The following is a 13384-nucleotide window of genomic DNA, read 5'->3' as shown; positions in this document are numbered from 1 at the left end:
TGGTGCTGTTAACAGCTGCTTATTAATATCAAAAACAGATGAATATTTTTTTTTAAATTAGTACTTTCAAAATAATTAGAATTATTTATAAAAATAAATAGAATGAATTTCATCCAAAGCTATCTATTAGAAAAAATTAGAGTTTGAATTTAATTTAAATACTTGAAAATAAATAGTATATAATACATTTAGCCAACGGAATCATGATGTAACTGTAATAAAGACATTTTAACTAACAGTGATACATATCCTTGGCATATTAAAATGAGAAGAGGCTCTGCCAACGATGTAACAAGCATGGAAAAAATTCTGTAATCTGAGCTTAAAATCTCACGATTATTACAACTGATAATGCCTCAACAAAATCTACCCCTTTCGGTAGTGCTTACCCTAAAAATAATTTTAAAAAATAATGCCACAACAAAATAAATGTGCCTCATATCCGCCCCCAAGATTTGGGGCTATACAAATACAGTACATTGCAGGTTATGCATAGCCTACACAAAATAATTCAATTCAATCTTTTCTCTTGAGCCTCCTTCACCATAAATCTCGTTCCATCGATGTAACTCAGTCATACTTGTTGAGTCTGAAGAAACACTAGCACATACCTGCAAAAACTGACCCTCTAAGGATCCTGTTTTTATGATGGGGACATGGCTTCAATAAGGTTGGTTTGTTCAGCAAAAATCCATCTACTCTTTGAAATCATACCTGTTTATGGGCATGTTGCATGTCATCCATATTTAAAGGACGAACATCAGCACTTCCACTCAAAGGTGGCAGCTCCTTGCCCTCTGCCATTGCTAGTACTTTTTCCTGAGAAAGTTTTCAATGGTGATAACATATAGACAATGTGGTAAACAAAATGATGACATTAGGGAACTATTAGTAAACTGACAAGAAAAAGATTGCATTCCATTAAATAATCAACACACTAAATTGAATGCAACATTTCACGAAATGCCTAGTGCACTCTCTTCTAGACCAGATAAATGGAAAGGGAAATGTTGAACACAATGAAAAGTAGCGCTTTAGATAATCTGGTTGCTAAATTTTTAGATCAAACTTTTCTCAAACATTCTTTTTCTAAATTGGCAGAAGGGTGATGATTGAACTTTGAAACCACTATCCTGCGTTTGCAATTTGTACCAATATAGTTCAATAGTTGGGAACGGTAATCCAATATAGATGTAACATTTATGACCTCTAAAGTGTAATATGCAAAATTATCAGCAAGCATAACCTATGTCCCTTTATAATAGTTTTCCCATACAACAAAAGAATAATACCTTCTTTTCTTTTTCCAAAACTTGCCGGATCGGGCAGAATGCAGCTGTAATGCATAAGTTCTACAACACAACTCGTTGGCATTAGAAGATCAGTCAACTTTGAACACATACTCAATATAAATTTTTTGAAAAACATAACCTAAAACAAACCCACCTTAAGGTCAGATCCAGAAAATCCCTCAGTCATATTGGCAATTGCATCGATATCAAAATCTGGAGCCAATTCTTCTTTCGCAAGCATAACCTTCAAGATTTTAGCTCTGTTTGATGCATCTGGCAATTTTACAAATAACCTAGACAAGGAGTAGAGAAGGAAACTCAGTTGCATGACCATAAAAGTAATTTAATGACGGCTGGCCAGTATTGTAAAATTGAAATTACTATTAAAGTCGACAAATAATCACAAAGGTTAATGGGACTGAAAATAAAATTTACTAGAATAAGTCCCCAGAGAGGGCAAATTGTGCCAAAGAAACATGTACTATACAAAAGGCTAAGCAACCAAAGTCAATATCAAAATTGAAAATGAAATTAGTTGTGAAAAAATATGTTACATGAGTAATTCTATCCAAATGAATATGTCATACTATAAAGAATATCAGAGAAAATCAAATGCTCACCTCCTTGGCATTCTTCGAATGACAGCGTCATCAAGATCAAAGGGCCTATTAGTGGCGGCAAGAACTAATACTCTCTCTTTTTCTTTGGTGAGCAATCCATCCCAGTTTGTCATAAACTCATTCTTCATCCTACGTGAAACATCATGCTCTGAAGCATTGTCCCTTTTTCCCAACAGACTATCAACCTGAAGGGGATCCGTAGTAAGAACTCCAAATGCAAACTGAAAATTTTGAATGGAAGAGTAGACAAAACAAGTTTGAGCTACCATTGAAGGGTAAGAGATTACCTCGTCAATAAAGATCACACATGGAGAAATTTTACTTGCTAAGGAAAAAATAGCTCTAATTGACTTCTCATTTTCCCCGAACATCTGAAACAATAAAGTAATGATCTACATCAACTCCCAATTCAAAATAACCACAGTTAAAAGAAATCAACTGTTATTGATTGTATAAAAACTATACCATTGATGTAATGCTTGACATCGAAATATTTAGAAAATTTGCACCAGCTTCTGTTGCAACAGCTTTAGCAAGCATTGTTTTTCCGGTTCCTGGAGGACCAAAGAGCAGGACACCTTTACAGGGCTGCAACGAAACATGACATCAATTTTTGCATCGTGCTAAAAATTAAAGCATTAGTTAAGAAACCTATTTAGCTAATGTCCATGATTTTTTAAACCAAAATGATATCCCATTAGATGAACAAGACTAGTTGTAATCTCGAACACTTGAAAAATTCACTTATTTAAAAAACGTAAGGATTCTTTCATTAAACTTACAGAATAATTTTTAAAGAAATAGGTGTAGTGTGGTTCTTCACATTTTTTAACTTGATAGAAAGAGAATTGAAGCCAACCTTTGTTAGTTGTCCTTTACAAAATAGCTCAGGCCTTTGTAATGGAAGCATGACTAGCTCTTTAAGTGTGTCCTTCACATTCTCCAAAGCTCCAACATCCTCAAAGGTCACCCCTATTTCACTTGGTGGAATCACATTGTCTAGAAGCTTCATTTCATGGTGGTTCTCTGTAGTAACATTCTGAAAAAGTACATTGTTTGCATTTTATATTACAATACTGTAAAGTATATCACTAATTTGTAATAGAAGCATAGCATTGCATTCAACTTTAAACTTCACCTTATGTTTCTTCTTTGAGCTCATGGACTCATTTTTTTTATTTTCTTGCAGTATGCTCAACCCATGTTGAACACTGGCATAACAAGATGACATCAAAAGCTTTGGTCATAATTCCTTACATTGTAAATTGTATCATCAAAGAAAATTACCTTCCTCTATTAAAAATTAGTTTTCCATCCTTAGTTTACCTTTCACTAGAGATGATTAGTTTTCCATCCTTAGTAGAGGGCTCAAATTCATTCATAAGATGGTGGCTCAAAGCCCATCCAACAATATCCTCTGCACCTGAAAACACAAATAGAGATGTCTTATTAATATTATTGTTAATATGATTTGTGTGTCATATCTAGATGTTGCAAAGTTTAAGAAACATAAAACCTTTGCTCAATCTTGGAAGGGTGTTTGAATGTGATTTGTTGAATAAGTGTTGTACACTTTCCATGTTCAATAGTTGGGATGGGGTCCATCACTAGAAATTTTGGGTGTTATTTTAGAGTTCTATAAATGTTGGGCCATGTTTTGAAAAACTCATGTTTATCTTTTGCATGATCCATGCACTATGTAAAACCACTTAATAAATGTTGGGCCATGTTTTGAAAAACTCATGTTTATCTTTTGCATGATCCATGCACTATGTAAAACCGCTTTCAATGTGTCTGTTTATATCTGCACTTGCTTAAGGATGATATAAGAAAGATTCATTATTAATTTTGGGAACGGTGATTTCTGTTGGATTTTTATCAAAAAGGGGTTTCCAGGTTTATCAAGTTGCTTTTTCTCTACATGATTCATGAGGTGTAGTTGGTACAGGGGAGATAATAACTATACAACTCTCATTTGAGGAGTTTCGAGGAGTAAATTTGTATCAGTGATCACAGCCTTGAAGTTTCAATCTGGTGAAGCACCCATTCTGTGGATCACGAGTTGTCAGATCCAGGGATGATTAGAACAAGGTAAAATGTCCAAACAGTTGTAGAAAATCTGACTTATAATAACTCTACAAATTTCAAGCAAAAGACAACCTAACCCAATTTTACACTCAGAACAGAACAAACACAGTCTTTTCAAATTTTATTGTTAAAAAGCTTCATAATTTAAAGAGCATAACCACAAGTAAATATTGGGATAATCTTTCATGATTTCCAATGGCCTAGTTAAGTGACAGTGTGGGGAACCTTTGCTATCCAATAAAATTGATCCACTACAGAAATGAATGCTAAAAATGAGTTGCCCTTGGTAATTCTTATAATGCTTAGAAACAATCATTTTTGGACAAAGAATTTGACAGGAGAATTAGAACTTTGCAACCCCGAAAGCCCTTGACATGTTCCTGCTCCTGCTGGCCTTAGTGACTTCCGTTTCAATATTTATTATTTATTTATAGTTACCTTTGTTACTAAGCATCAAAATTCTCTTTATCAATATTGGATATTTTATTGACAAACCTAGGCTTGTCATGGGTTTTTGATCTTTATTCTGTATAGCTACCAAATTCCAATGAAGACAACATCTTGCACTTATTTTAGGTCTCGTTTTGATGTTATATTTAATCTCTAATATATGTTCAAATATGATTAATTCCTATTGGATGTTATCATGTTCAACTTCAGTTCTGTTGGTATAAATTTAGTATTATCAATCAGTTTTTAGATTAGCCTCTGTTTCAAGTCCTATTGGATGTTATCATGTTCAGTTCTGTTGGTACAAATTTAGTATTGTCAATCAGTTTTTGGATAAGCCTCTGTTTCAAGTCCTATTGGATCTTATCATGTTCAGTTCTGTTGGTATAAATTTAATATTATCAATCAGTTTTTAGATAAGCTTCTGTTTCTTAGTTCTGTCTACATGTGATAATCTTCATGGGCTTCAGACCTGCAGTCTGATTTGCATCTGCATACAGTACAAGCACTTCTGATTGTAAACGAGAGATTAGAAAACATATATTTGAAAGCACCTGTGCAAGCATTAAATTTATGACAGCATGTAACTATTAGCTATAAATGCAATGGAGTGAGAAATTTCATGATAGAAGAAAAGCTTTGCAATTGTGATCAATGTATGGCATACAAATCAAAATAATCAGAAAACCTTCTGAAATAAATATCTCAAACTCACATTTTTTTGTAAGTTCTTCGTCCTTTATGCAAATTGTGTCAATCCCATTACAATCCAGGTTATTAAGAGAAAGCACCTACAAAAGCAAGAAAACATTAAAGAAAAAGTATAGCACTTTCTTTCTATTCATAATACATTTGAATTTGTAAACAAATATTCAATTACCTTGTACATTCAAAAAGGAATAAAGAAATGTAACTATTTGAAAATGTAAAAATTAATCTTTGCATATTTTCTTCAGAGATATTTCTGAAAGAAATCTAACAAAAAAAAGCCAACCATGGGATCTAAAACAGAAGCTCACAGTTTTAATATGTTGCATATTTTTCTTCACTTTAAGCATTTCAACATCCCGTTCTAACTGAAGCTTCCAATTAACAAGAAGGGCTTCATCCTGCATTTATTAATGGAAAATTATCAACCATAAATTTTAAATTATTTAAATAGTTCAATTGTCTAATATCTTTCGACACTTTTCAGTACCTGAGGCATCTCCACCATCACTTTGTTTGGAAAAAGATCAGAAAGCTGCTTCTCTGTGTTCGGTTTAAGATTTCTCCCATACTGTAGCATTCAAAAATAAAATTACACCCTCCATTATTAATTCAATTTAGGCACCTGTTTAATCAATCATGTCCTAAAGAAATTTGCAGCAAGAAGTGAGTAAAAAAGACAAAAAGAAACAACCCAATCCTTTCAAAGCGGTTTCATGGAGAAATGAAAGAAAATTTTGAGGCAAAAGAAATGTATTAATGACTGGAATTAAAAAACTCCCTACTATAGGTTTCTTCCTTATCTTCACATTTGGATTAAAAAAAGGTGAAATTTGAAAATTTTCTAGCATTATATAATAGTCCTTCATCTCAGAAAGAGCAATCTTTGAGTAGAAGTTTGCATTAATCTTGAAATAATATGGCTTAGCGAATCTAGTGACTTTTGAAACTAGGGTATGGACAATTGGCAGCATGGCAATATTGATCATTTTGCATTTCTTTCCAAAAGGAATTCATGGCAATCTGCAAGGTTTCTCTTTCCTATGGACTAAAGTCATCATACAAGCCTCATGGCAATACTGTTCATGAGGGATTAATTGTAAGAACAAATGTATATAAAAGCCTCGATGTTAGTGTCATATTGAGCAAAAGTATGATCCATTGAATTAAGACAGCCTTCCCTTGAACCAACTTGCATTCTGTTACACAATAGATAGGATTCTGCTCATCTTTATGTAAAACTTTTTTACATTGGCAAATTTACTCTCATAGATCAGGATAATACGTATATATATTCCTTATCCAATAAAATGGCAAAAGCAATCAAAGCCTGAAAACAAATGTATGCTTAATTGATCCAAATAAACTTACTGATACATTCAAACTGTCGTCTACAGATTCATGAAATCCAAAGAAGGGTAGTAGACCGCCAAGAGCTGCCTGTTGCATAAAAACCGCTAAAACTCAATGGATATCCAAAATAAAAAACAAAAGAAAACAAGCATCTCTAAATAAGTTTAATATATGCAAGAACTGTATTACCTTTTCCTTGCTTTTGTCAACCTTTATGTATGAGCCAATAACGATAATATTTTCCGCCAATTTTTTAAGTTTTCTTTGCAAGGCAGTGTAGATGCATGGGTTGTCTACAAATGACCTTTCAACATCTTTCATGAAAAGTATGAGAGGACTTTTCTTACTCTCACTAGTCACAACCTGACAAAGAGTTATAGATCAATTAGGATAATTTAATGAGGATAATTCCAGAATTGAATTTCAATGAATATAATAGAAATTTAGACTACCTGGAAAAGTGCATTTAGGACTAGCTTGTCCATGTTTTCTTCAATAGTGTGATCTAAGAGAAGATCGCTTGCTGTCAAAAGCACAAAAACCACATTCAATAAGCACAAATTTAAAATACATCCTAATTTGGAATTTAATATCACTTTTGATGCCAAAGTGTTAACTATTACCGCTACAAAAAAACCCATGATCTTGTTCGCAGAGACCCCCGAGGTCAACACCCCCTTGAATTGGCTTATCAAAACGTACTCCAAGTTTAGATGAACCATTCTCGTCCAAAGACAATAGTACTTCCCCTCGATCACCATGAGATGGACCCCTGAAAACATTGAGAATAAAAGAAGCTGAGGACAGAGGCTTTAGTACCAAGCACATCACCCCTGTTAACATGTAATTGACAGGTGACGACCCCATAGATAGTTAGAAACTACCACGTGCCAAACACAAAGAAAATCAATTTCTAAAATTTTCTATATATGCACCTAGATCATACTAGATGCTTGCTCAATTTCAAGCAAACTGCCCAAAGTTTGTCACAAAAAAATGTCATGAGCTTTCCAACATTTGACAATATTTGGATCAAACTCAACATAACAGGTGACCTGAAGATGCTTCTCTTACAAAAGCACTTCACGTTGGTCAGAGTCAACTATTATCTTCCATAGGTACAGTTTTATAGTTGTATAAATGTATTTTCATATACATGTAAGTTCTTAAACTTCATGCCAATCTCCTCGATAAGACAGATCAGAGTTGCGCAGAATGAGTATAGCACCAGCTTTCACTTCTTAACCAATAGAACTATTCATAATGAGCATGCCAAATAATGTTATCATGATGTAGCTCAACCAGAAGTAGAAAGCACTTGATCAATCAGTATAGTGCAATTGGAGTGTACAAATATTTGTAAAGCATACCTCAAAGGAGCTTTGGATGGTGGATGATCTGACTTTTGGGATAAAACAATGAATTTCACTCGATCACCTGAAAAAATAAAAATAAAAAAAATTAAAAAAATGTTCTTTGATGCTCAAAAAGGCATGGTTCTAAAATGATTCAGTTGTAATATCTGAATTCAACTTTTAATCAAGCCTTGAAACTACCTCTCTTGATGGAATATGTCTTTGATGTGTGCAAGTTTGATGCAGTGCCTTGGAGAGGGCATGCTTTGACTTGAAAGCTACCCAATTTTGATAGTGAACTATGAAAGTGCTCTGTCTGTTTCCTAATTATGTCCTCTCTTAGTTCTCCATCCTTCATTGATGAGCCCTGCCATGTTAATACATAAAGCATCACTAAAAGTGCAAACATATCCAAGAGTGGAAATACAAAAAATGAATATTGCATTTAAGGATCCAACTGCAGACATGTTAAGATGAATCATGTTCCCCTCGATAAAGAGAATGGTGACCACACCAACACATAGGAAATAGCACATCTGGATGAAATTTAGCCCACCACAAAAAAGAATGGCCCAATGAAGCCTTCATGCTCATATATCAAATTGAAATAAAAGCTCCAACACCATGGCAAGTTTAAGATCATAAAATGTTCAGACTTTGATACACTAATGCTTACCGTCAGTATTGAACTGCTATCAAATATAAGCAATTTTGCATCTAAGTGATTCGCCAATGCCTTCACCAATGTTTCTTGATATATCTCAGACCCTAAGTAAGTGACAAAATATAGATTGAATCAGATTGAAAACATTGTTAATCACAAACATATTCCACGTAACCATTCAGGCTTGTAGAGAAGAAGGGATAACAGACCTTGCGGACCAGACATCAATATTTTGGGGCTCACATTAGGAAGCTTCTTTGTAAATTGTGCAAATTCATTCCGTTTCAAATGTATGAATGTTGATGCAATCAGAAGACTTTTTGTCTTTTCACTGTAAACAAAAGAAGAAACCTTACTCAATCTTCCAATGAAAATAGAAAAGAAAGACTCAAATAACAGAGAATTAGTCTCAAACCACGTGTCTGTTTACATTTATATGAATAAGATGACAAAGGACTTGTATCAGAACCTCTAATAGATGAAAACCAACACATGCAAGTTTGAAAGAAAAGAAGAAGAATTTATAAAGCATTTCAATAAACTTTCATAACAATATATTGTTACAAAACCTTTAAGTCGAACATAAAAATTTAAAGTGATCATAGTGCTAACAATAGAAACCACGGCAGTGAAAATGGAAGGTAAATAGGTCTTACAAAAGTTTCAATTTCATACCTCAGATAATAAGGAAAATCATCAAATGATACATGAGTCTCCCTTCCATCAACAATTCCTTTTCTTAAATGTTCCTTCAAAGTTTGGCATTTAGCATGTGCTTCAGATGGGTCAATACCTCTTACAGATTCCTTTCTCTCTTCACAAACTTGTATAGGTGATTTACCATCGATTTCATTGTGCATGTAACTGTTGTCATGACGTTTTCTTGAACATCTGAACACACTAAGCATGGGTGAAACCCCAGTCTCAGTTGCAGCCTCAAGCTCAATCTCTTCTGTATCTGAGGCAGACTCATCTGACATATTACAAGCAGTCTGTGACTTGTTTCTGTTGCTTCCTTGGTCACATTCTTCACTGTTATTGCAAGAAGGATGAGGAATTTTGAGATTGGGGAACCCTTGTAGATAGGGAAAGGGTAAGGGTAAGGGTGGTAAAGAACCCGCAAGAGCTCCGTGCAAGGGGCCAAGCACAGCTGCGACAGCTTCAGATAGTTCTGCTGCCACACCTGCAATGTTTTCTTCTGCCTCACCTGTTACCACCTGATCTGCCGTCTTTCCTACTGAAGTAGGTAATACAGGGGCTGATATATCTTCATTTCCGAGGAGCTGAAAAATCTGCATTGAAAAACCATTAAGGAAAATATTTGTTGACTGGAAATATATGAGAACATGATGATTGAACTAAAGAAAATTTTATGGCCAGCTGTAAATAAACAGATCATAGAGGATACATAAATGTGATGACTCAAAGTAGAGCTGAAAGCAAGTTCATCTCCTCCTTTAATGCTGACGACATCCTTATTTTTAAGACACTTTCCATTAAGCGCGACAAATCCACAGCTCCCTAAAACACTCATTTCAGCACTATTCTGCTGCACCTAAAAATAGACAGACAGTTCAACTTTAAGACAGGTATTAAACAATCATAATCATAACCCACAAGAAGAAGAGGTAAATTTCCATCCTATGAAATCTAGATGAGAAAAAACTACCACCTTATGTTTCAACATGCACAAAACTCCACTAATTGAGGAATCATCTATGCACAAATTGCAACTTTTGCTTCGTCCAATCATGAAACTTTTTTCACACAGGTCCACATCCGGATTCTGAAATCATTCATCAACAATTAAAAATATTAATTACACATTAAATACAAAACTAATATATAGATAGAAAAAGGTTAACAAAATTCCTTTCAAAGAAAATAGTTAACAATTTACCTGAGAATCCTGTGATAAGAGCTTTCCCCAAGGACCCTTCACTGTTACTTCTTTCATCTTCTCTGAATCTAAGGCTATTGCAATTTTACAGCAATAACAACCATATTAATATAAATGATAACAAACTTATAGCAGAAATGGTTACTCTGCGTACTAAAAACTACACAGTTTAAAATAGTTTCACATACCAAAAATCCAATCAGTTAGAATGAAAATTAATAACAACTACAGGAAGTGAAAATAAAATAATAGTTTGTAGTTCAATTCTAGAAGAATCAACAAACAGGCCAACATGACGATGACCTTGGTTTAAGATCTATTCAATACAATTCTTGCTGATCAAAGAGTACAGGTGTTCTAGGTTATGTGACATATTGTCTGTAAATTGATGACTACTATATTGCAATTTGCATTGTTTTAGCACAGCGAATCGCCATTTTAGTTATGATGGGAAAATTTCAAGGACATTTAATTTTTTTTTTAAATTTACTACCCTTGGTTCAAATCTCTGCCAGTCTATTTTGACAATATATTAAACATTATAATTCAAAGATAGGTAAATTAATTGATTTGATTGTATGAAGTTAACTAATTTAAAATGCTAATTTAGGAAATGTTAAATTTAAAAATTTGAACCTAAACTGAACTGATAGCTCAGTTTACACAGAATCCATATCATTCAATACTACATAATAACATATATCCTCTTCCCAGTTCCCTAGCTCCTGACAACTAAGTCTGACTTCAAAAGAAAGAAATATTAAAAAAGAAAGAAATATTAAATTAAAAAGGTATCACTTGCTCATACAACCAAGCTTTCCTCACAAAGAGAATTTAACCAGCCCATTTAAATTCCTATTTAAAACCTAAATTTTGACCCAGCAAACAACCTACAAGTACAAATTTTAGATTTATAAAATTCAAATTTACAAGAAATACAACTTGTAACTACACAAGTAATAATACCTGTGCAAATTACACTATCTACAACTACCCAGCTCTTAAAGCAAGAGATTCCATTGTTGAAACAGAATAACTTAGATGTTCATTAACCTTATTATGTGACATAATACACATAATTGTAATGCTAAACCAGTAAGGATAGAAGTCAAGCACATTGTTGCAAGTTAGTGGCTTCTGCCTAACCTAATCAGCGATAGTAAAAGCAATCATCTTTATCAACATATAGGCCAAATGATAGGAAAAAATTAGGGCAAAAATCTAGGGCTACAGGGCAGAAGTGAAAAGCTATAGGTAAAGATAAAAAGCAACCTGTAAAATTTATGCTATAAATTCATCTATCGGGTGATGGACTACAGAGAATGGTTGAAAACATGGAATTTTTAAGAAATTTTCTGCACAATTCTTATGTGGTAGCTTTCCATACGAATTCTTTAAATTGACTAGTGAAAAAAATATGGAACTTACTTGAATTTGAAGCTAATGGCACCTCAGACGAAGACGAATTAGCGACCACCTTTTTGTTGATAGTCTTGGCCATGACGACTGTTAATTTTGACAGAGTAATTGCAGATGCTAATGAAGATTTAATTCAAAGCAATAAATGTACGTCCAAGTTCTTGAGCATGCATGCATATATATATATATATATATTCTTCAAAAATCTCTATGAAAGGACTTGTCGTTTGACGAGCTATTTAGATTTATGGTTTTCTGGTTTTTTTAATTTGCAATAATTGGACTTATTATAAGTTTATTTTTTTAATTGTATATAAGCCGACCACGCGTCCCTCACTTCTCTTTCTTTTTATTTAGGATTTCGTACAACGAATATTAATGACTACAGTGGTGTATTAAAAAAAAGCACTTTGCTTTTTATTATTCTATTGTTTGTATCTTGTACTTATTTGAATTAAATATTTTAATGAAATTTTCATGCAAATAGTTAATGCTAAAGAGGATGAAATATAGAAATAAGAAAATTAATTATATAAAATAGATAGGTGCAAATTTTAATGATTATTTTTTAAATTAAATTAGTTGAGTTGAGAAGTATGAGTTGAGTTCAAGTTAAGGGATAGAAATAATGAAATAATTAAGATTGATAGGGAATGACGTGGAATTAGTATGACAATGATTGATTTTGTCAAGATGTTAGAGAGAAGATAAAATTTGGAATTGAATTATGATTAGAGGTATGTGATGGTTATAGATTGCGGGGATTTTTTATGTTAGGATTCAAGATTTTGTATATGATATGGACTAACGAGTACAATTGTGTCTTGGGTGGGGCATAATTTTGTGTAATTTGAAATTTCAATTACAAAACTCACTCACCAATTAATGTAGGGTGAACCAATTATAGTGAGTCCCACTTGTGGGATATCACATTTTTTAACTTGAGTGAAGGTTTAAAACAAAACAAATAAAATTGAACTAAGGTAATTTCCAAAAATGGAAAAAAAGGGACCTTCAAACAACCCAAAAATCTATTTTTCATTATTTAAAATTACCTTCAAAGCTCTTTTTGTTTTTTAATGGAAATGGCATACCTTTGAACAAAGGTATTTTAATATCTTCAAATGAAGGCCAAAGTGACCTTTCCACTTTATGTCTAGTTTTTTTCTCAACTTTTCCTTAAATTTTTTGTTTCCAACCTTTGGTTGGACCAACAAATTAAATGAATATGAAAAGAAAATTTGTAGAATCATAACACTCAAAGTAAGCTTTCCAATGAGTATAATATTGAATATATTTAAATTGATTATTATATTTATTTTCTATATTCTAGTGAAGATAGTTTTTTTTTTGCAACTGTGAATGTCTCTATTTCATGTGCACAAAAAAATACTACTTTTTTTTTTTTTTTGAAAGTTAACTATCGTCTAGGTATTGATGTTCTTATTTCAACAAAAAAAAAAAATTAATTCAAATGAATGCAAAAAATGTTGTGTGATACCAAATAAACTTTTTGGCCAATAATGATCCCACAA

The 13384-nt window shown here is 33.0% G+C and overlaps 1 protein-coding gene across 1 annotated transcript; it reads right to left on the bottom strand.

Annotated features, from left to right (window-relative positions):
* Positions 1-204: 204 nt before the first annotated feature.
* Positions 205-12088, bottom strand: LOC131030917 (uncharacterized). The gene is made up of 26 exons (XM_057961883.2): positions 11859-12088; positions 10431-10504; positions 10203-10316; positions 9939-10085; positions 9206-9822; positions 8740-8861; positions 8543-8634; positions 8068-8233; positions 7882-7948; positions 7135-7283; positions 6964-7034; positions 6701-6874; positions 6530-6598; positions 5649-5729; positions 5470-5559; positions 5166-5241; positions 3239-3335; positions 3051-3123; positions 2772-2951; positions 2378-2500; positions 2200-2283; positions 1913-2097; positions 1447-1585; positions 1293-1352; positions 715-819; positions 205-611 (listed from the first exon to the last, which is right to left on the bottom strand). Exons 1-26 carry the CDS (start codon positions 11929-11931, stop codon positions 498-500), a joined length of 3342 nt encoding a protein of 1113 aa, XP_057817866.2. The 5' UTR covers positions 11932-12088; the 3' UTR covers positions 205-497.
* Between the last annotated feature and the right edge of the window lie 1296 nt (positions 12089-13384).

Source organism: Cryptomeria japonica, chromosome 10 (assembly GCF_030272615.1).
Source record: "Cryptomeria japonica chromosome 10, Sugi_1.0, whole genome shotgun sequence".
NCBI classification, from domain to species: Eukaryota; Viridiplantae; Streptophyta; class Pinopsida; order Cupressales; family Cupressaceae; genus Cryptomeria; species Cryptomeria japonica.
This window is presented reverse-complemented; position numbering and strand designations above follow the sequence as displayed.

Bases quoted from the DNA above. Each gene is read 5' to 3' on its own strand.
- LOC131030917 (XM_057961883.2), bottom strand. From the start codon at position 11,931: ATGGCCAAGACTATCAACAAAAAGGTGGTCGCTAATTCGTCTTCGTCT. The intron at 8,862-9,205 runs GTATGAAATTGA...TTTTGTTTACAG, and splicing joins GATTTTCCTTATTATCTGAG to TGAAAAGACAAAAAGTCTTC. The intron at 2,284-2,377 runs GTATAGTTTTTA...TTATTGTTTCAG, and splicing joins TGTCAAGCATTACATCAATG to ATGTTCGGGGAAAATGAGAA.